The sequence below is a fragment of the Scatophagus argus genome, chromosome 9, assembly GCF_020382885.2.
Source record: "Scatophagus argus isolate fScaArg1 chromosome 9, fScaArg1.pri, whole genome shotgun sequence".
Lineage (NCBI taxonomy): Eukaryota > Metazoa > Chordata > Actinopteri > Scatophagidae > Scatophagus > Scatophagus argus.
The window spans coordinates 18,152,671-18,176,581 of record NC_058501.1 but is presented as its reverse complement, the minus strand read 5'-3'; the positions used below and the strand labels follow the sequence as shown (position 1 = coordinate 18,176,581).

At 44.0% G+C, this 23,911-nt stretch overlaps 1 protein-coding gene across 4 annotated transcripts; it reads right to left on the bottom strand.

Moving 5' to 3' along the window:
- Positions 1-383: 383 nt before the first annotated feature.
- megf8 (multiple EGF-like-domains 8) lies at positions 384-23,911 on the bottom strand. 4 transcript variants are annotated; one of them, XM_046400938.1, is made up of 45 exons: positions 23,414-23,911; positions 22,861-22,961; positions 22,567-22,756; positions 22,293-22,456; positions 21,988-22,197; positions 21,694-21,874; positions 21,252-21,340; positions 19,906-20,119; positions 19,592-19,775; positions 19,170-19,315; positions 18,972-19,082; positions 18,710-18,861; positions 18,453-18,554; positions 18,207-18,354; positions 17,676-17,839; positions 17,089-17,292; positions 16,259-16,456; positions 15,813-16,067; positions 15,594-15,712; positions 15,125-15,256; positions 14,747-14,860; positions 14,493-14,576; positions 13,664-13,903; positions 13,098-13,282; positions 12,724-12,937; positions 12,276-12,516; positions 11,994-12,126; positions 11,642-11,892; positions 11,267-11,377; positions 11,035-11,153; positions 10,669-10,906; positions 10,398-10,569; positions 10,058-10,221; positions 9,819-9,954; positions 9,487-9,718; positions 9,269-9,395; positions 8,962-9,172; positions 8,457-8,671; positions 8,165-8,360; positions 7,900-8,068; positions 7,587-7,779; positions 7,329-7,499; positions 7,065-7,195; positions 3,822-3,954; positions 384-3,593 (listed from the first exon to the last, which is right to left on the bottom strand). In XM_046400938.1, the coding sequence occupies exons 3-45, from the start codon at positions 22,742-22,744 to the stop codon at positions 2,094-2,096; spliced, it is 8,631 nt and encodes a 2,876-aa protein (XP_046256894.1). In that variant the 5' UTR covers positions 22,745-22,756; positions 22,861-22,961; positions 23,414-23,911; the 3' UTR covers positions 384-2,093. The 4 variants fall into 4 exon arrangements, 3 of the variants coding, with proteins under 3 accessions (XP_046256894.1, XP_046256895.1, XP_046256893.1); XM_046400939.1 differs by having other exon boundaries at positions 23,751-23,911; XM_046400937.1 differs by lacking the exon at positions 22,861-22,961.

Below are 23,911 nucleotides of genomic sequence, written 5' to 3'. Positions count from 1 at the left end.
AAATGACCCACATACACAAGGTCTATTACCTGTTAATAGCAAACCAAGACCCTTAATTAGTCATCAATTAGAGACAGGTGCACTTGGAAGCTGTACCATCAACTGTAAGACCAATACAGGCTTGCAGTGCTGTTGACTGCAACAGATTACTTAAAACAGTTACTGAAAAATTAAGTTCTAGGCTTTTTCTAACAAACTGACAGATTTGTTTCTCATAAATTAGAAACTCATAATTACAACCTAATTATGTAACTGTAAAGATTCAAAAATAAGCAGCATCGTTTGTACTAACATCAGTTGTATGGGGGTCATGTCCTCACTGCCCTTTTAAATCAACTAATAACTAATAATATTAAAATCTTTTGTACAAAGAACGCTCACAATCATGTTCCACAGATTTTATTTCAGCTGACTTAGGACAGAGAAACTTGACGCAATCTTCTGTTCAACACTGTTCCCTTCTTTGAAAGCAAGAAAAAAAAATGTACAAAAATAATATAAAAAAAAACATACACAAAGATACAGGACAAAAAGACAGTATTAATGCTTAGTTGCGGAGGGCTGTCATAAATAGTGACCGTATTTTCGCTTTAGTTTGCTTAACTATGCTGTGAGTATTCAGTTCATGACAAAACCGTTCAGGATTTTGTTCATTTGATAAGAAGCCAGTAGCACCATTCTGGGTTCATCCATGACGCCGAGGGCCATCTGAGGCAGGACGGCATCCACTCTTAGTGTTTCACAACAATAATGGGGCTCATTGGCCCCATGCAGTGCAAAAAGGAAAACAAAAATATGACTAACGTCAACACCAACCAGTGAACAATTAATTCACAAATAATTCAGTAATTCTCTCACCAGGAGAACTTCCAAATGCAACTCTTTCCATTATCATTGTAATTTCATACTGTATTTTTACTGTATACTGTATTTTTTTCCCCACATCCAATCTTTTTTAATCAAATTATAGCTATGATTGGCTAATACAATCATCTAAGCTGGCGAGTTCAGGTCAAGTCCAGCATAACTAGCCAAAACGACAAAATACATTTCATGTAAAAAAAAAAAATGTAATTAAATGTTTTAAAAAGACACATAATTTCTTCATTTTTATGGACGAGTTCTGCTCTGTTTTACATTATCATAGTGTCAGGAACTGAAGACCAATATTGAAAACATAATCCTTCATATTGTTTTTTTTTTTTTTTTTTTTTTTTTTTTTTACAAAAACAATACATAACATAAAATGTAACATTTGTCATTGTTGTGTTCTCCAGGAGCTGCACCACACATGTCCTTTTACACAAGTATTAAGTGTAAGCCGGCTGACTCACAGACAAGGCAAGACGTGAAGGCAGATGAGCAGAAAAACAGAACAACGTAATGGAGCAGATGAATAAATATGCAAAAACACACCCAGGAGTCTGTTTAACATAAATATGTAGCTCAGAAGCCTGCCATATACTGAGTTATAAATATAAATCACTCATATTGACTATGATATAAAAACCATCTCACAAGCAACTTTAACTTTTTCCTGCGCAGAGCTGACAATCAAAATTTTGCACATTATGCAGAACGAATTTAAGTCTTTTTGTTCTCAATGGCAATTTTGATTGTCACTTTTTTTGGGGGGGGTATAAAGCACATGTTGGTTCCAAAGAGAGCACACCGACACCTCTGTTGGAGAATGAGGAGATTTTATCTACAGTCCAGGTTCAGTCTTTGTATGAGACTGACTTGTCGAGCGTGCTCATACCTCTTTAAGTGATCACAGATAGGATGCAACGTTGTTTGGTTGATACGTTTAGCAGTTGTAGTGCATTCTAGAGACAGCTGGCTTGGTCATGTGAAGCACTGAAATACAGTATAGCATTACATAATACAACAAAAGACACTTAATAATCCACTATACAGTGTATGTACAACTCTGCTGAAAATGCTCATGTTTACGGACTCGGTCATAGCTCTTTCTTTTGGACTCAGCCTTGTGGCCGTTTCTTTCAAAAAATTAATTTATTATATATCAAACACTTTACAGATTTATCCCACCTCTTCTAGCCGTGTCCCATTTAATTTATATCTTTGCTTCCCTACATAGCCATAGTGGTCAGGTGCTGGTGCCCTAGCAGCCCCTTGCGCCCTGCTCCTGCCCCTGGGTGCCCCCCTCCGTTGCCATGGCCACAGTATTCTTGCAGGTTCTGACGCAAAGTAACCAGTGCAGAGCCCAGACAGGCACGATTCGGAGCCAAGACACCCCCTGGTAGCTGGAAGAGGACAGTGGCCACCCCAGCCATGCCGTCATCTGTGGGCTCTAGGGTGATGGGCCCGACCTTAAAGGTTGAATAGGAAAAGCCCATGAGCTGAGAGAGGAAGGGGTCGGAGCGGCAAAAGTGCTGGTAGCCGCTGTATGTGGATGGGTGGTGATGGTGTGAAGCAGGGGTGCCAGCCGTGGTGCTGGCATAGTGGTGGGTATTCAAGTAGTGCAGCGGCAGGTGCTGGCCACCGTTTCCTCCACCACCCAGGGTGAGGTGGTGGTGGTGGTGGGATGTGGGTCCAGAACCTGGGTCGTGTTTGTAGGAGACAGCTCCTGCCCTGCCCCTCTGGCCCACCACCACTCCACCTAACTTGCTTGTGCGAGCATGAGCAAGCGAAACAGTGCTGCCCCCGACCCCTCCACCAGCTGAAGGGAGGTAGATGAGCTGAGGCTCCTCAGGCTCAAGGTATATGGTGAGTTTAGCAAAGGGCCTCGACGCCATCTTGGTCATCTCCTGGATGTGGCGACGCTGCTCCCGACGGAAGTCCAGGAACTGCTTGACCTTCCAGAGGAGGACGCAGACAGACAGGAAGAGGAAGAAGCAGGAGAAGAAAACAGAGAAGAAGACAAAAAGGTCGATGTGGGCTTGGTCTTGTCGCAGAAACAGCAGGCCCTGGGACTCTCCCTGTCTCTCATCAGTTCCCACACCTCTCAGAGCGATGTAGAAGCGACTGGATTTCAGAGAGTGAACCTCATGCGGAAAAGTAATGACCACACGATCTCGAACGCCACGGACAATCAGCACTGTCTGTGGTTTCCACACCGTGATGTAGGAGATAAGTCCCTCAGCCCGCTCCTCTCTTATTTCTCTCTCTGCCCCTGAAGGTTTTGCTTGCAGCTGCTGTGGGTTGTGAGAGAGCACAGGACCTCCAAGACTGGATGAAGTGTTGGCAAACACCTTTATAGGGGACGGAGGTGAGTCCTTATCTGCACCAGTCGTTGTCCCCCGTGTCACAGATTCCTCCTCAATTTTGATGGTGTGAATCCCTGTGAACCGGTCCACATCCACGATGAAGGTGTCATGAGAGTTGGACACATACACTTCCACCTCACCAAAGGTAACATCAATTGTGACCCGAATGTCCACGTTGGTGAACTTAGGCTGCGCAGCGAAAAACACAGTGCGCCCCTTGGGCAGGTTGCGAATGGTAGGATCATGGAAGCAGTTGGTCTGAGATGTGGGGTCAAAGCAGCATTCGGTGTCCACATTGAACTGACGGTAGCACTGACGCCCATTCACAGGTGTGCCATTGAAGGAGTCTTTGCACTTGGCACACTAAATAAAAGAGCACAACAAATACAATTTGAGGAAAAACCCATTAATAAATAGAACAAGGTCAAAAGCTCATTTCTAAACATTTGTATCCACACAGAGAAAGGAATTCTAAGGACTGGCCTGTGTTGTGACAAAAGCCACCTTCTGCGCGTGGAAAGATATGTGATCAACATTTTGCAAATTGAAACCCTTTTTCCATATCTGAAGTTATCTCGAGCATGTACGTACCTGTTGCCTGTAGCAGTCTTTTCTGTCACTCTGAGGGCTGCTGAGACAGGAGGAGGTCTCGGTGTTGTTTTGACAGGGGCATCCTGTACCATCATGTTCATTACATGTGTCTGCATGGCCATTACACTGACACCTGCAATGAAGAAGGGAAAATTCATACACTAAAGAGGAGAATATCCAAACACTGAAGAGAAGAAATGCAAAGCTAAAAAGGAGAAAATCCAAACACTGACAGGGGAGAGAATAAGACTGTTGCTTCTATAAACATTTATATTAGTTGTTTTCTTTGCGACAGGTGCCAGTCCAATTTATCTGTGGGCAGGGGCAGCTTTCCATCCGCCATTATTATGTCTGCGAGCTGGCATAGTCATTATGTTTTCAGGTTGTCTGTCTATGTGTTCATAACTGAATGCAGTATCTCAGTAATGTCTTGAGGGAATTTCTTCAAATTTAGTACAAATATCCACTTGGGCCCTCAGATGAACCGATTAGAGTTTGGTGGTCAAAGGTTACTGTGAACTCACAAAACACATTTTCAGTCATAACTCAAGAATTCATGCACTGACTATGACAAATTTCACAAAAACATTTAATAGCATAAAATGAAATTTTATATCAAAATGGTCACTTCACTGCGACATCAAAATGTTTTCTGTCCATAACTCAGGAACAAGAAGGGGAGATTGTGACCATAATTCACATTTGCTCAGATACTTAATTGGTGACTGTTACAGCCCCATTGAGGTGGAAGCTAGGGGAATGCTGGAAGCTGTAACACCTCGACCAAACAATTTGAAGGAGTCCACGTGGTGGAGAAAAGTAAAAATGTTTTTATTTTCATCGGAAACCAAATACAACGGGAACAACAGAAATTAACCTAAACAAATGTGGGGGAGAATTGGGAATAAGTGGTTGTGCCAAAACAATCGAAAAACAGTACAAAAAACTAGGCCTAACTACACTCAACTGCTAAGAACAAAAGAACAAACAAAAGGCCTACCTGTCTCTGATCTAAAAAAAAAAAGACTTAAATGAATCAAATACAGCAGGTGGCACCAACCAATAACCCTAGTGTGCATTAACAAAAAACCACTATGTGCTGCACAAATGTATAGGGTACCCCAAACTCACCTACTTTGCCAAAATCTCCCACCACATACTTTTACCTTTATGTTTTTCTGCTTGACAAACACAGACCAATGTCCAACGAGAGAGAGAGAGAGAGAGAGAGAGTGCAGACAGGTGTGCTGGCCTATATATGACCATGTCCCTGAATGATAATTGGCTAGATGTAAGTTCCAATGAACCAATCAGCAGGGCAGCCCGGCAGCACAGGCGGATCCACTCACAGCTGACTCCTGTGGAACACAACAGGGAACAAGAGACACACACAAACCTGCCTGCATGTAACACCCCCTCCCATATAAGTCCAAACATGTTTGGAACTGCACAGGGCCTCCAAATCAAGCTGTCGTAGCTTAATTTCCTTCTCAGCCTCTATCTCAAGCTTGCGAACCTGTAGCTTGAGATCATAATCCGCTTTATATGCTCTCTCCTTTTCCTGTGACTCAAGCTGCAGGCGAGCTAGACGAACCTTCAGCCAAGCTTCTGAACTCGATCGGGATGAACCAGGAGAAAAGGGATCAAAACGAGGCAGAGTAGGAGGTGGACCTTCACTTTCAACTCTACCACCCAGGGGAGTAGCCTGAGTCATCCCTTCTCTTTTACTATCAGAAGCACCCAATACAGCTAAAGCAACATCTTCCCCTGCTTCAGCCTGGACATGGTCAAAAGGAACTATAAGGACCTTTAACTCAACTAATTTTTCCAGCACCTTGCTTTTAATTTCCCTCTTAAGGCTGTGCTTCTGTACGGCTATATTATAATGTGCTGCAATACAGAGCAAGTCATCCTTACGGCATAAATGAACTTTTTCCAAGCTTGGACTATCAATGAAGTCCTGCAGGTCAAAAGTCATGGTCTTTTAACAAATTTACAGGGACTCCTTAAACTAACGGTTGAAAAAAAAGGAATATTCAGACCCCGGATGAGCCCCCAATTGTGTTACAGCCCCATTGAGGTGGAAGCTAGGGGAATGCTGGAAGCTGTAACACCTCGACCAAACAATTTGAAGGAGTCCATGTGGTGGAGAAAAGTAAAAATGTTTTTATTTTCATCAGAAACCAAATACAACGGGAACAACAGAAATTAACCTAAACAAATGTGGGGGAGAATTGGGAATAAGTGGTTGTGCCAAAACAATCGAAAAACAGTATAAAAAAACTAGGCCTAACTACACTCAACTGCTAAGAACAAAAGAACAAACAAAAGGCCTACCTGTCTGTGATCTAAAAAAAAGACTTAAATGAATCAAACACAGCAGGTGGCACCAACCAATAACCCTAGTGTGCATTAACAAAAAACCACTATGTGCTGCACAAATGTATAGGGTACCCCAAACTCACCTACTTTGCCAAAATCTCCCACCACATACTTTTACCTTTATGTTTTTCTGCTTGACAAACACAGACCAATGTCCAGCGAGAGAGAGAGCACAGACAGGTGTGCTGGCCTATATATGACCATGTCCCTGAATGATGATTGGCTAGATGTAAGTTTCAATGAACCAATCAGCAGGGCAGCCTGACAGCACAGGTGGATCCACTCACAGCTGACTCCTGTGGAACACAACAGGGAACAAGAGACACACACAAACCTGCCTGCATGTAACAGTGACACTAATGTTGTTGCTGATTGTATACATCTTTTGTGCTGCCGATGTGTGTGAAGGAAACATTTTTTCAGAATCTGTAGCTTCTTTGCAGCAATATCCACAGTAGAAACACTGTAGTCCATCACAAACTCATTGGTTTTGATGATATAAAGCTTCATGTGATTGTTGTTGCACCACGTCAAAGCTCTCTGTGACTGATTGAGAGCTTTTCTGATATGACTGATCGAAACCACAACTTGACTGGTGCACGGATGCATGCAACCGCAAGGCGGTGACTCTTAGTCTTGTAAGACCAAAAATTGCCTCTGATGACATAGTGAGTTAAAAAAAGAATCATCATATTTAAGTACAACATTAGTAGTTTATGCAGATAGTATCTATAAGGGTCAATATTGTGTGTGCTGAAAAATTACTGATTTTGGACACTGTCAAACATTCAGTGTAAAGTCCCTTTCAACAGAATTCAAAGCATCAAGTCATTGTATATAAGATGCACACACATTACTTACTTCTCACACTTTCCCTGCAGCAGGAAGTAGCCACTGAGACAGCTCTCACACTTGTCCCCCACGCTGTTGTTCTGGCAGTTTACACACACAGCATTCTCTTCGGTTGGACCTTCAGACACCCAGTTCTGGATCTGTTAAGATGGACAAAGAGAGACAGGCCCCTGAGACTTACTACAGAGTTACAACAAAGACAAGTAAACGCACACTTTGATAATTCATTTTTACATGTATTAGGAGAATACCACATGACTGGCAGACACTTACGCTGTTAGGGTCCAGAGGGAAGAGCCGTGGGTTCTCAAGGGCCTTCCTATGTTCATCTCGGGATAAACACACATCGCTGTTTCCCCTGCAAAAGTCCCGACATGGACGACAAGTGCCGCCCCCCTTTGCAGAGCCCACAAACAGAGGCTTACACTTCTCACAGTGCTTACCCTGGTAAGAAAGAGAAATCGTCAATCGTGGACATGGGGAAAAAACTGTGGTCGGAGTATTTGCATGTATTTTACTGTAAGGACTTACTATAGTGTTATTGTGGCACTCAAGGCAAACGTCTGGTTTGTTAACTCCAGCACAGTTGCTGTGTTTGTTGCAGCTGCACTGAGAGGAACAGTTATCCCCCACAAATCCAAAGTGACACTGGCACACTCCTGGGGACACACATGTCCCGTTCACACAGCCTTGTGCACACACTGGCTCACACTGACCAGAAACACTGTGTCAGAGAAACACAAGGGGATGAGATTTGGGTAAGGCTGTGTAGTTACTAAGAAAAACGATTCAGTATTTCATAAACTATCCTCACATGTTCAGTGTCTGAGGTATACATGCTTACCTGCTGAGTATGTAACCCTGTTTGCAGGTGCAGTGGTATCCCTGAGGCAGGTCATGGCAGTCCTGGGTGCTGTTGCAGTGGTGATGGCCATTGGCACATTCATCCTCCTCTGGGCAGTGGAGGAATGACCAGCTGCTGTTTCTTAGGGGGCAAATGCCTTCACTCACACCTGGGCAGCAAGAATGAAATGAAAAATAAGACACTGAACTTCTTATGCTCTACAATATTCAGCTTCTTGAATGCATCAACTAAAGATATTTCTCACCATCAAGTCCTCCTTGCAAACAGCGCCCAGCCCCATTGCCACCTCGAGAAGCACACCAACCGCACTGAGGCCTGGCAATGCACTGGGAGCACTGGGTCAGCTGGGAGCACTGGGGAGAGCAAGAGTCCCCCCCAGAGAGCAGGCGACCACACTGACCCGCCTCACATCGCAAGGGTACGAAAGACGGGCTCATGCACTAGAGGAAGTGGAGAGAGATTAGCTTCATGTGAACATGCTTTTAATAAATAACTCACACAAAACACTCAGAAAAGCTTGAGCAGGGCAGTCGTACCTGCTGCAGAGCCATGCTCCACACACAGTGCTGCCAACCCCCATCAGATCCTCTGGAACCCAGACAGAGGCTGCAGTTATAGAGAGTGTGGCAGGGTGGAGGGCACGGCATAGGAGGAGAAGACTCCACTTGCATGGGTGAGACATTGAGTAGGGCGTAGCTGAAACATGTCCAGTCATAGGTGGGGTTCACACTCAGGATGCGCCTCGTCTCACCTGGAGGAATCATATCACTGTCAATGTTTTTTTTCTTTTTTAGTGGAATCCTTCATAAGAATAAAACTGTTACCAAAACTCAGGTAAAATCTAAAGGGCTTTTTTATTTGAGCTGCACAATTATCTCCTAAACAATAAATCATCTAGATGCTACTAGGTCTAATGCTCATGATGCTGACTCACAATTTCCATGACATGGACCAGCTAGCTTTTCTTCAGTGGACTGAAAACTGAAAAAAATAGGGTAAATTCACAATTTCCTCAAGGCCTTCCAACACTACTTCCTGTACCTGTGCGCTTGAACTGGCGGGTCCACATGCATTTTCCAGAAGCTGTGCACTTGGGGCAGTCAGAAGCCTCACAGCTGGTCTCAGTGCAGTTACTGGACAGGAAGATCTCCCTCTGGTTGATCCGACAGTCATGTTCGGAGGTACAGCTAACAGAGCTGCTTATACAGGCACCCTCTGGACAGTTTGTGCACCACTTACACTGTAGAGAGGGCTGCAAAATTCAGTTAAGGAGACATTTTAGTTGCCAGACAATAGCTGCCTCTCTCTGAGGTAGTGACTGTGTTAGAGTAGGGGTTTTGTATGTTACCTGGGATGGACTGGAGAATGTTTTGGGGTGTCGGGCAAGGCATTCACTGCAGGTCTTCAGTCTGCGACACTGGTCCGGCTGTCGAGGAGTCGGGGAACAGGAAAACTGGCCAGTGAAGCAGCCCAATCTGATGAAGAAGGAGGGATGCCTTAAATTTAGCAGCTGTACAATAGAACATGATGCTATTTAATTAAAGATGATTTCAGCTAATGGGTTACCTCTCAGCACTATCAGAAGAAGCACAGGTTCCCCTACACCACACGCAGCTGCCTGTGGTGTTGTTGCAGGCCTCTGGAGAGGGCAGCAGGGCACAGGGATCAGAGGGTATTGACAAGGTTAGAAGTCTGCCCAGTGTGACGCCATTGAAGCCTCCTGTCAGAAAGAGCCGTCCACCCCAGCTCGTCATGGCGAGAGACACTGAACGATTTACTGGATCTCCTATTGCTGACACTGGAGGAAAAAAACAGAAAAAAAAGAAAGAAAAAATGGTTAGGTAATGGTTATGTTATGTACTGAGCATAACTGAATTTGCAGAAACTGAGGCCATTACTTGGTTGTATCCAAGTGTTACAGTTGATCTGGTACAGAGACACTGAGTTACTGTAGTCCTCTGCTTCTGTCCTCCCCCCAACAATGACCATGGTGTCTTTGATCAGGGCTGCAGCGTGGAAGAAACGGGACAAGGGCTGCGTAGCAAAGAGGTGATACAGCGAGAAAAGATATCTTTATGAAGTGGAACGATAAGGGATAAATGCTTGGTATGTCTAGAGACGTCTTACTACCTCTCACCTTATTACCCTGCGAAGGGACCAGCAGAGACCAGGTGAGGTTGGGGTAGTATAAACTGTAGAGCTCGCCAGAGGGCTCCACAGTCTCCACGTGAAAGCGGTATCCTCCAAAGACATAGATGGCATCAGTCTGCTCATGGTAGACTGCTGAATGGCCATATAAACCTGATTGAAAAATACATTGGGAAAAGCATATTTAAATGCAAAAGAAAAATGTGTTGCATTTCATTTTCAAAATACAATACTAAAATGTGCAGTACTCTAATAAATGCACTATTCTTGAAATTTATATAAGTAGTGCAAAAGCAAATAAGTTATTGAGCATGAAAAAACTCAGAAACCTGTAGGTGGTGTGCCAGTGTGGGGGGCAATGGTCCAGTTTCCAGAAAGAGGGCTGAACTCAAGCAGGAGGTGGTTGAAGCCATTTTCTGGAGAGTAACCACCGATCAGCAGCACAGAGGTGTCTCGGCGTACAGTTAAAGTGTGGCCCGCCACTGGGGGCAGCACTGAGCCCTGCCAAAGGTGGAGGGAACATTTAATTTGCTAGAGGTAAAAAAACACGTCAGATTCTTACGATATTTTGTATATTTCCATGTTAAATCTAATCCTAACCGTGTGTTCTCTCCAGATTAGGCTGCTGAGATTGAGACTCCAGGTGTCCATGGCCACACCATTCTGAGTGACACCACCCACCACCAACATGAAGTTGTGACTGGCTCCATGGCTTCCAGACCCGGACTCATGAGTGGTCAGCAGTGAAGCAGCATGGTGATAGCGAGGGCTAGGAGTGGAGCCCTCTTCCAAAGAACTGGTCAACATCTGAGTCCAGCGGTGCTCTGACACAGAATATCTAAATATACCAGGCACAAAGCATTACCACATGTGAATAGACAGAACATATGCTATGTATACAAAAACACCAAAAAAAGTTCATGCCATTAATACTAATCATGACTTTCTCAATATGAATGCACCTACCTGTAGACGTTTCCCAGAATGCCCTCTGACAGAGAGAGCCCTCCATACATCCATAAGTTTCCCTGAGGTCCAGACACCAGAGAATGGCCCATCCTGTGGAGGAACCTGTGGGCCTGATTCTGTGGAGTAACAGCTCTCATTAACGTGCATATATTAACATTTGCAAGAGCTGTGGTGTGAAATTCATGAAGTGTGCATACTGATGTATTTTTTTTGTATGTTCTGCCCCTACCACTGTAAGTTGCGTATCGAGCAGTGTTTCCCAAACCAGGCTGTTGGAATCACGAGGAACAGAACAGTCTGAGCCAGCCCAGCTGTCTGAGCACACACACACTCCCAGAGACTGAGACAAACACAATATGTTGGTTAGCAATACTGGTCAAACAGACAGAATACATTATTTTACTGCTGTCATGTTAATGATTATCATGAACACACCACAACAAACCAAATAGCAGAGAGTTTACAAAAGTGTTAAGGTATTCTAATACTAAACATCAAACATTTTGACGTTATTTATTCATTGCCAGAAACACATAATCGCTGTTCCAAAAGGGCAACTTAGAAAACAAAGCCAAACTTTTTAATAGCAAAAGTCAACTCTTACTATATTACACGCCCCTCTTCCCTCTGTTATTCCACAATCCTGAGGGCACACTGGCCGGTCGCAGTGGGGACCACCATATCCCTGAGGGCACCGACAGAGCCCCCCTTGGCACTGGGCTCCACCTGGACACACAGGTGAGCCCTCTTCTCTCTCATCAGTGCTCTGGTGACACCGCCGCACCCAGAAAGACGCATTGAAGCCTTGAGGTTTGTTTGAGGAGACATTTGCCTCAAAGTAGACAGAGATCACACCTGGTGATCAAAGAGAAAGAACAATACAGTGTAAGTGACTCACAACTGAAAGTCACCATGTCACTCACTTTACTTTACTGAATGAACATATGGACAGATACCTGAGTTGGCCTCCACAGTAATAGGCTGAGTTCTTGTGGTGCCACAAAATGCCCCAATCAGGTTGTGATCAGAATGTACAACTCCATTGCCCAGAAAACGAGGAAGGCCATCAAACACATAGACAAAGGAGCTCTGTGAAAGAAAACACAGGGAATGTAAAAAAAACAAACAAAAAACAGTTAAACAGAAAGAAATACTGACAATTTTTGATGCTGCAACATAGCTAACATGTTCTTTTGTGTGTGTCATCCATGTCTAATCAAGTCAAGTTTTATACTCACTTTGCAGTGCGTGTGGGAGTCTGGGTGTAGAGTGAGGGCTACAGGGGGACACAGCTGTCTGGGCAAACAGGGTGCAAGGTTTTCAGTCACTGACAGGACCCACAGGCAATGAGATAGTCCTCCTTTCCCCTCTGTGCCGCTTCGCCATCCCAAAGAAGAAGAGAGAGGAATGGCAGAGGGGGAGGCGGAGGAGAGCAGCACAGAACGCCCCTGGCACTGGCGGTAGCATGTGCCATTGTTCCTATTAGAAAGAGAAAGAGGGTCAGAATAGACAAATCATGATGAAACGATCCAGAAATACAAGAATTAACCAAAGGTATTATCAATGTTTTCACACTTTTTTTCTTCTTATCAGTATTTTTCTATAATGTATACTTCTACGTTTGCTTATAATCAGGTCAGACACAAAGGAAAACAAAAGTGTGCATTACACTCAAGAGCTCCTTACCTGGGGTCTCCATAGTAACCAGGCAGGCAGGACTCACAGTGTGGTCCCTGAGTGTTGTGGGTGCAGTAGCACTGGCCAGTCTGGTTGTGACAGTATCCTCGCAGTGGGTCGCCATGGCCATTACACTCACAAGGCACACAGCCACCACCACCAGCCAGGGCTGAGCCAAAGCTCCCTGGACGGCAGTGCTCACAGTGGGGCCCTGTAGTCCAATCTGAAGGACGGGGGAATAATGTCAGCAGAGCAAATTTCAACAAATGCAGTTCAAATCTCAGAAAGTTTATTACTCATAAACTGGCCTTGTTCTGTGTGACTTAAATACACAAGAGGGCACAGAACAAGCTTATGAGATAAGCCATGTATCAAGGACTCACCCTGGCATTCATCACAGATCCCTGGTGCAGTAATACATGTAGAGTGGAAGTTACAGCCACAGTCCACATCACATTCAACACCACTCAGAACCAGAGTGGCAGGGTCAGATGTCCAGCCAAGGGAACATTCACACTCAAACCGTGGGCTGCCACTACACTGGCCCTCACGACACTCATTGTAGCACCTGTGAGAGGAGAATTCAAATTGTCATTTGTTTCAGATTTAAAAAGGTAATTCTAATGGGAATGGTAGTTATAGATAAAAGGCATAAAATGCAGAATATTTCAATTGCCATGTGTAAGCACACAATCCAAAGTTTGCTGTTCCTGCTCTGCAGCTTAACAGTAGTGTGACCACCTTGCACCATACTGCACAAAAGCTGATGCCAAGAAATGTCCTAACACAGCAAAGTACTAAGAAAATAAGGAAAGGGCGGCAGAGGACAGTTACAGACAGCGGCACATACTTCTGGAGGGTCATGGCTGATGGAAACGGCTGCATATTATACCATTAAAAGAGATGAATGGTGAATCAACAAGAGGAACGCAGTATTTAAAACTCTTACGTCTGGTTGCAGTGCAGTGTACCATCTCCTGTGTATCCTCTCTCACAGTGGCACTCGTAGGAAGTGGGAGTGTTGATGCAGGTGGCAAAAGGGTGACAGTTGTGGAGACCCAGCCTGCATTCCTCTACATCAGGGCAGGTGGGGTAAGACCAGATCGCATCTCGCTCTTCGTCGCCAAAGTCCTCCAACTCCATCTCCATTTCCATAGGTCGAGGCGGGGCTGAGGTCTGAGGTTCAGGACTGGAAGAGAGCAAGACAAGGCGAGGTGGAGCTGACCAGGTATACTTTATCAATCAATCTATCCATCCATCCATTTTATTATGGCTGTATGTAGAAGCTCTGCTTACTTTGCATCATTCTGAGGGCATTCTGAGCTATCTGAAGGTTTTACCAAGGAAACACCAGCCATCAAACTCTTTCATTATTCATTTTACAAATGATTATAGTTGACAACGTTGAAATCTTATCTTAAAATTCTTTAAATACCCATTCTGGGACAAGAGGATTTTATTTATTGATGAGTCTAGCAAATATTTATTAAAATACTCTTGAACACACAATGTGAGATTGGCTTTTAAAAGGAACAATGAAAGTGGGGAACATAATATTTGCTAATTACAGTTTTTGTAAGTAACTGTACTTAAGGACCCCTTCTCCTCTGCAAGGACTGAAGCACCACAGACAAATACGCAACCTGTGATAAAAAGTTCACCCTCAATATTCAAAGTATAAAATTGCCCATATGCCAAGAGCTCATCTTACAAGTAAAAGCCTTATGCTAACAGACAGCTTAGTGCATGAAGTCAAAATGCAGTAAGAGATATCTTACTTTGCAGCCCGTGCTTCAGCCACAGCCACGCTGCAGTTATACACCAAGGGGTCGTCCATTCCTGCCCAGTCTCCCCTCAGACATCTGAAAAGATTTGTGGAAAACATGAAATTAAAAAAATGAAAATCCCAAACATCAGTATTAACTTATAAGCAATTTATTGCTCACAAAAGGAATTTATCAGTCATTCACTCAGCAGGTGAGCTGGCACTTTCACTTTACTTGTCATGGTATTGCAAGCTTGCCATACTTACTTCCCAATTGTGGGGTTGTTGTAGTCACCACACCAGCCACACTGGAACGTCCGCAGGCAGTCTGTACACGTGTTCAAAGCTGAGCATTGCTTACACTGGGGAACCGAATGAACACTGACAAAAATGTGAAGAGAATGAGAATATTAGATTACTGATCTAAGGTTAATTTGATTGACACAACACACATGATTGCACTCACAAAACTTACACTTTTAGTCAATCGTTTTCTTTCTGCTTGTTCATGTAATGTGACTGTGCTACAGTATGAGTTCAAGCTGAAAGCAGGTAACTGTATGTGTATCTGCCAATAGTTATTACTTGCATCTAGTCTCAACTAAAAATAAAACAGGGAAAGTCTTAACAGCGTCCTCATTTTACCTGTCATACCAGTCCCTGCACTCTCCATAGGGGTACTTTGTGAGGTATGCAGCAAAATAGAAGCAGGCCTGGGCTGACTCACACCATGCACACTGGCTGGAGTTAGAAAGACACTCGGCACACGTCTTTCTCCTTTTTAAGACAAAAAGATGACCAGAGAAGGGAGGACAATAAAACAAGTGAGTTCTTGTTGAAATCGTGCATTTGAAAAATGTATTTGAAATCAATTATGTTAATCATATAGTTCTCAAAAGTTGCAAACAAACTCCCATATATTTTGTCTAACATGCAAAATAACATTTATTTGCAATGTTTTAATGCTAGACCATCTTAAATAGTGGCTATATGTCAAAAGCAATCACATTATCACTATCAGACCTAATTTTCCTATATCAAAATCAATATCCCATATCATACACGGTTTTAGAAAAAAAAAAAAAACTGACAAAATTATAATTTTCCAACTCACTGGTTGCAGACTTTAGGACATCCTTTTGGGTCACGTATGGATCCATCTAGTCTTCCCCGTCTACTGCACTGATAGTCGCCTTTCTTGCTGGAGTTTATCTGCCACTCGCAATAAGGGTCCTGTGCGCCAAAGTTAGCGATGCATGAGTCAGGAATACAGCTGCTCTAAATTAAGTTAAATAATATGGCTACACTCTCTGCTAAATTCTCTGTGACGTACCTGAGTACAAGCTGAGCAGTCCCTGTACTCTTCACACAAGGTGCAGTGTTGAGGTGCCAGCAGCAGATGGCGCTGACCTCCTCCCTTGCCTTCCCCCATTTCTCCCTCAGGGCAGGGCTCCAGGCTGTCTCGCAGCAGGCAGCGAGACACAGATGGGCACCAGCCACAAGACTGGTCTGATAAACAGGCCAGACAGGACATGTACCCCGAGCAGGAACCTGAGCGGTAAGGCTCCAAGAACAGGAAGGAGATCTCCTAGAAGGCGATCATGGGGAAAAGAGGATATTAGATATCTTATTTCCACTGAACAAAACTCACTGCGCAGAAAAATGACAGAAATGAACGTGTGCAGGGAACACCAAGTTATTGTTTAACTTTCATTGCTTATGCAGGCTAAATCTCTTTGTTGTTGTGGAGAAACACAAGTTAACTGTGCAAGCACTCACACTCCCTCCGGGCAGTGTTCTGTTCCAGATCAGAGCCATCTCACTCGTCTGTCCTGAGCCCGAGTTGTTAAGGTAGCCTTCAGCCTGGACGAGGTAATGGTTGCCCCTGGTCAGGTTAGTGAACAGTCTACTCCCATCTGTGCGAGCTAACAGCTTCAACTCCTTCTCCTGCTGGGCTGCCCAACGGCCCACCACCTCCTGCTCCGATGGTTGAAAGAACGCATAGACAATTAGAGAGAAAATAAAAGTGGATAAGAATGAGAAAAATGGGAATAATTAAGTTCTGATAATTTAATACATTTCTAAGTCATTTAATTTAAGATAAAGGGTTGCATTCCAGAAATGTACATGATATTTAATTATAAAATTGTGAATGTAAATACAAAAACATACAAAATAACAATCTATCATAATATTGGTCCACATTCCACTACATTACTGTATATGTTTACTTCTTGAGAACAAAGCACTTAGGAAGCAAGACTGCAAAACTGTCAAAATACACAGTCCTGCTGTCAACTAAGGTTGATAGTGATTAAAATCTAGGCTTAAGCAGTAATACAGAGTTAGTTATCTATCCTGCGCAGCTTACTCCTGCGGGGTCTCCCTCCCTCCCACACAATCACTAAATTATGTCCAGTGAAAATTCTACTACAACATCTCATCTAGAACAACTAATCCTAATGATATTTTCCCATTATAGGTGAGCATTTTGCTTTAAAGACCCAGTTTGTAGGACTTAGTGGCATCCAGCTGAGTGGCTGCAGATTACAAGCAGCTGAACACCCCACTTCTCATCCTGTCCAATGTGGAAATTCACTTTCTCTCACCAGTTGGCTGGAGTTGGGCCCTGTTGCCATTCGAGCCTCAAAGTGCAGCCTCTGGATGCGGGCCCACATGGAGACAGTCTCAGTGGGAGGAGATGCAGGTGGAGGAGCCCCCCAGAGCGGGTGGATGAAGCCCCGGAACTGTAGGGCTACGTCCATTTCTGTAGTGGGGCTAAGGATGATGGTGGTGCTGCGGAGGATGGACACCTGGCAAAGGGGTGATGAGGATGGAGGATAGTGGAGGATGGATGGGAGTGGAAACACATCAACAGAAGCACTATTCTCTACAAACTGCTCCACAAGTTTGACAGACTACTTGATAAAGCAATCTTCTCTATAAGCCAATTGCAAAACAGACAGCAGAAGACAACAAATAGAGAAAAGTGAGCATTGAAGTGAAGAGGTTCAAAAAGCAAGAACACAAAGCAGGAATAAGCAACAAAGGATATATTATTCAAGTTGGAGGACTGACACAGAGTCAGAGTTTCACACCAATGTTGGAGGAAGGAAGGAGGGATAAGTATAAGCAGAGAGGGAAGTAGTTACAACGACAATCAGTACAGTTAGCACTTGAGATTTTGACTCCGTACCTTGTCAGGCTGGGAGTCGTTGCGGGGGTGCTGGAAGGTGAGCAGGTGCAGTCCCGGGACATAGTTCTCGGTGCGACAGGAGTGGAGGGAGGTTAGGAAAAGGGTACGCTCCCCCCACCAGCCGTACGCCCCTGAGATCTGGTCCACACGGCACGCACTTCGCTCTGTGAGACCGAGAGGGAGAGGTCAGCACACAAAAAACACATCTGACCTCTTAAAATCTCATAATACAGCAGTTTCCTAAAGTGCACTACTGCACTGAAAACTGTGACTTTGGTGTGACGTGTGTTCAAAGAGTAAAACGACATGACCTTGCTGCACCAAAGGAAGTATGTGATTGGGCAGGCAAGTCAAACCCTGGCCTGAGTAGCCTGTCCAGTCTCAGCTGAGTGTAGTCAAGTCACTGCGCTCAATCTCTGAAACACGCCCAACACAAGTCTAGTCCCTCCCATGTCAACTCCCAACATCTGTTTTTCAGTCTGAGGCTTAGCCCTTCTCTTCTGCCCTCCTTCCTCCCTCCCTGGGTCTCACCTGACACTGGTAGGCAGGACTCATTCTGAACACACCAGCCAAATTCCCCAGGGGCACGGGCCAGAAAAGCTGGAGTGCCACTGAACACCAGACAGGATTGGCAATCAGACAGGAAGCGAGCCAGGCCCAAGCAACCAGTACTGCCACACTGTGGACCGAAAACAGGGGTTATACATTTATTTACATGCATATATATGCAATGGTAAATCTAACAGATATGTAGAAATACACTAAACAAAGTGTTACCGGATTAGTGGGCTGGTACTCTCGACAACGGCCTTCACACCAGCTGCACTCTGGGTTCTTAAGGCACATACTTTCATCAAGTGCCTCTGCACAAACAGCATCCTGGTAAGGCAACACACACACACACACACACAGGCATTTTACAACAATGTAGCTATCCGTAGTTGATCAACTTTCTCCCATCAGTCTTTACACAGCTGGATTTTGCTTCCCAATGTTTTGCTTTCTTTTTTTTATTTTATGACACTTGCACTTACCCTGTCACCTTGATCGCTACTGACGAACAGCGGGACTTTGTAAGCCACCAGGTCTCCGCGGGCAACACCACTGTAACCCCCAGCAACCAGCAGCACTCGTCCCTCCATTACAGCAGCAACATGAGAGTAACGTCCCCTCACTTCATTCCCACCTTTGAAGCAAAAGAAAACAAAATTCAATCAGAACTGTCGGCGCAGAGATAGACAGATGTAGAAACCTCAGTGAGGGTTGCGACAGAAGACACAGTCCACTGGAACTCACTGAGTGACCGTCTCTCCCCAGCAGACACCCACTGGTGACAGCCCAGATGGTAAAAGAAGATCTCCTCGTCGTAGCACTTCTCCTCTTGGTAATGAATATGTACATTCCCTCCTGGAGGAGTAATGCAGGAAGAACATAGATAAATATACACACGACTGCACTTTATGTCTTATGTCTGCCGACTCTCTCAGTGCTCACCATAGACCACCATGTAGTTTCCAATGACGGTGGCTGAGTGGAAAGCTCTCTCTCTGGGGCCTGTCGCTGGGAAACGGGAACGGAAGGATGTCCAAAACCGCCTGTCTACGTGAAATACATCGGTGTTGTTCACCCTCACGCTAAACCTTAGAAAAATAAACAGCAAGTGTACTTTAAGTATCCATAAAAGATGTTGTATATTATTTTATTCTAATGTAATGAAACAAATAGTTTACAATTCACTCTATGTGTAAAGGGTGAAACAGAAATATTATATTTACAGTCCCTAAACAAATTAACAGCCACAAGAGCATACAGAGTGTTGACACACACATGTCACAGTCCGTGCTCTCTCACAGTCTTCATACTAGCTGCACGTGTATTAGTGCACCCAGTCCGCTTGTGCACGAGGGGGTATGTACCTGGCAGTGGTAGGCCTGTGGCCTCCATAGACCAGCAGTGTCCGAGATGGGCTGTGGAACACCATTGAGTGGCCAGCGGTGGCTGGGGGCTTCCCACCAGTGGGCTGAACAGTCTCCCATCGTCCAGAGCCATGCAGGCCGAACCGATACAGAGAAGAGGAAAACATATCCTCCTCAGTGCGACCTGAGCAACAATGACAGAAAAAAGGAAAAAAATGCTGCTTAAGTAAGTTTTAAAAGATAAGCGTAAGCCAATTCACACAGACTGTTAGGTAACAATATATATTTAAAAAAAATGATAAAATGATACCAACCTCCAAATACATAAAGATAACTGTCCACTACAGCTGCAGCGTGATTGGCCAGTTTAGGAGCACCGTGTGAATTTGAAAAGCCAAGTTGTTGCCAGTCATCATGGAGTGGGCGGTACATCCAGACATCACTGGCCAGGGAGCCGTTGGCTAGCTCTCCTCCAAAGATAACCATATTACCCAACCACTCTACTGCTGTGTGGGAATGACGAGCCACCTGACAACATAAGGGAGCCAAACAGTGCAGAGGGAAGTGAATGAAAAGGAAATGTAAAATAATAACGTGGTGACAGTGTTTAATGTTTAAGTAATTAGAATAACAAAGGTAATAGGATAACACATTTACATGCACTGCAATAAACATATCTCAATAAAATTAAATAATAAATAAAAGTTTTAAGTGTCATATGATGCTGTGGCCTGGGGAGATTTTTTGCCATGGTGTGTGGACTGACAACACTGTGAGCAGACAGGCTCTGTAAGCAACACAATGTGAATCTGTTCCTGAATTTTAAAAATGATCTACTGTTCAGCTGTGGAAACCAATTCTTTGAGCAGTTTACTTGCTACACAGTTTCTGTAGCAAAGATTCTTTTTCTACTTGTGTTGACAGGGTTTGTGTTCTTGCTTTTTGAACCTCTTCACTTCAATGCTCACTTTTCTCTATTTGTTGTCTTCTGCTGTCTGTTTTGCAATTGGCTTATAGAATATTTATACTGATTATAAAAACAAAATATACAGTACTGTGCAAAAGTTTTAGGCAGGTGTGAAAAAATGCTGTAAACTAAGAAAGCTGTCAAAAATATAAATAAAAATTGTTTGTTTTTATCCATTTACAAAATGTAAAGTTAGTTAACAAAAGAAAAATCTAAATCAAATCAATATTTGGTGTTACTACTGTTTGGAACAAGAGGAGGAACAAGAAGTAATGGAAGTGGCCCCCACAGAGCCCTGATTTCAACATCAAGTCTGTCTGGGATTACATGAAGAGACAGAAGGATCTGAGGAAGCCTACATCCACAGGAGATCTGTGGTTAGTTCTCCAAGGTGTTTGGAACAACCTACCAGCCGAGTTCCTTCAAAAACTGTGCAAGTGTACCTAAAAGAAATGTTGCTGTTTAGAAGGCAAAGGGTGGTCACACCAAATATCTGATTTGACTTTAGATTTCTCCTCTGTTCATTCACTGCATTTTGTTAACTGAAAATAAACTTAACACTTCCATTATTGAAAGTATTCTTGGTTTACAGCATTTTTTTCACAACTGCCTAGCACTTTTGCACAGTAATGTATATCAAATGCAAGATCAGTGTGTGTGCATGCGTTTAACTGTGTATGCCAAGCCACTTACAGGAGAGTGACCGTAAGACCTGCTTTCCCATTGGTTGGATGTGAAGTTATATTTGATTAGGTCACCAAGAGCTCTATTCAGGTCAAACCCTGGGGAAAAGAAGAAACAAAGATACATTAGTCATTAATAGTCAAACACTATCAGATACTGGAGATGCCTACAAGCCTGTTAACAGGCTGCAGCTAAAAAAAAAAACCTCAATATTGATGTTGATTAAAATTTAACCCTTGAAATAGTTGCTTGAAGTGTTAAACAGTGTTGTAAGTTAGAATTTAATAAATCTGCTTACAAATGAAGCACCATTAAAAACAACAAAAGGTGGGCTGAAGGATGGTTTGTTCACAAAATACTGCAGTCCATCCTACTTGAAAGTACACGCTGGCAACAGTTTGCGTAATGACTCCTAAAATATCAGTGGAAATCAAGAATATGTTGCTCTCACCGCCAAACAAGTACATGGCTCCAGTGGAGGACAAGTACACGCCAGCAGACCCCGTCCTGGGAGGCGTGTAGGGGTTTCCCTCATTCACATGCCACCACTGCCCTGCCCCCCTGTCATCATGCAAACCAAGCTGGCAGCTGTGACCCATGAAGCCTGGGTTACACAGACAACCCTCTCCTTTCTAAGACAAAACACAGAGGAATAAGTTTACTGTACAATTGGCAGATAAGAGGCACTTTTCCAGAAAATTGTTTACTTTTTGAGTTTATTAAATCTCCGCCTCCTCCTACTTACCTTGTCACACTGGCCATTCACAGAACAAGCCTGGGAGCACAGAGGGGTTGTGCAAGCTGCTCCTCCCCATCCCTGATAGCAGTGACACTTTAACGTAGAGGAATCACAGCGACCATGACCACCACAGGCTCCAGGGCACAAAGAGAAGGTGTAGGTTGCATTGAACCCCAGGAGATTGTAATTAGCATCACTGAAAAGATGAAGCAGCATCTGGAAAAAAGGGAAATAAATGATACAACACAAAGTTAGCATTTTCCATAACTGAAAGGCTCCACAAATTCTTTCATCATGTCTTAACTGGTTACCTTGCCAGATTTGGCTTCAATAGGCTGAGGCAGAGTGTGGCCACTCAGGCTGGCTAGCAGAGGGCTCTGGTAGGAGTCTCCATCATACACAAACAGGTAATCATAGGTACACTCTGTGTCCATAAAGGTGAAATTCAAGACAATGCGGTGACTGTTGCTGGGAGCTGGAAAATACAGAAAGAAAGTGTGACTTAATTGACAGTCTACTGACAGCAACTTACTTGCTTCATCTGTGATTTCCTGTGTAGAAGACTTATATTTCAGCTAATCATACCTTTGATAAGCCACTCGCAGTTTCCATTGACAGAGTAGTTTCCTGGCCCATCTGTGACATAGCCTGGCTGTCCCCTCAACACCTGCCTGTGGCCCTTGCAGTCCCCTGCCTGGCACACAGGCGACCCAGCCAACAGCAGAACCACCAGGATGAAGGAGACAGGGAGGGGGGAGGCCATCACTGGCACTGCCTAGATGACGGGAAGCAAAAGGTGAAAGGTAATCATTTGATGTGGGTCCTAAACATCACTTGGATAAAGCACTTTATCTCTCACATAAGATAAATGAACTATACCTGCACGATATAGAGGACTGGAAATCCAACAGTCAGTCAATATCGTGTGGTCACTGCAGGTCCCTGTCAGTTTACATACAATCCTTGGCTGCTTTGGTTCACTGCAAAATTCCACGTTAAGGATGTAGTGATAGCAGTGCAGCGAAATTAAAACTACTCAATTATTAAACAGATTTTAAGGTGACCAAATTACAATGCCTATGCGCATTACCAGACTCAGTGGCAACCTCAATGCAAATCACTGATTCTAATGGAGCTAATGAACTGTTAGCACTGGTGCATCATTCTCAACATAACAGTCAAGGTACTGGTAATGTTTTAACACATATATCGTCATACATAGACAATGATATATACCAACGTAGCCTTTATTAATTGCGTCTGCTACACCCAGCTGACGCTAGCTAAAGGGTAAGCCAACCAGTATCAACAACAAGGGGCTCTCCGCAGGCTACCACAACACAACAACACAGCTAACGTGAAGCAAGCTAACCGAATACCGTTAACAGCCAGAGGCCGTTAGCTGGATAGTTTGCAGTATACTCGTACTCACCAGTTCCCGTCTCTTTGCCCTCATGGTAATTTACATTTTCGGTGGGAATGTTAACGCTAGCTACCACATGAGCTAACTTATGGTTAGTACTGCTCAAGGCGGTCAGATAACTAAATTAGCCAGTGGACAGCCCTGACTAATAAACAGTGGTGTGCTAGCTTGTTCGCTAGCTAGCGGTAGCGACTCAGCCGAATCCAGATGCGCAATCGTCAGCGGTTGCAAAATCTACCTCGATAAGTCATTCTTGGGAGTGATTAATCGTTATGTAATTACAGGATTGTGTTTATAAAACACGACCATTACACTAATATAAAATGCGGCCGGCTAACAACGAAACCTTTTAACAGTATCGACCCAATTCTTGCGGTGCATATTCGGGATAGAAGCCCGTTGTTTTGGTGTTTATGGCTGGCTAGCAGTTAACGGTGGTTACCAACACAAAAGAGAGCGCCGTGAGTGGCCTGCCCCACCGCTGCCATCTAACGGAGGTGGGGACAT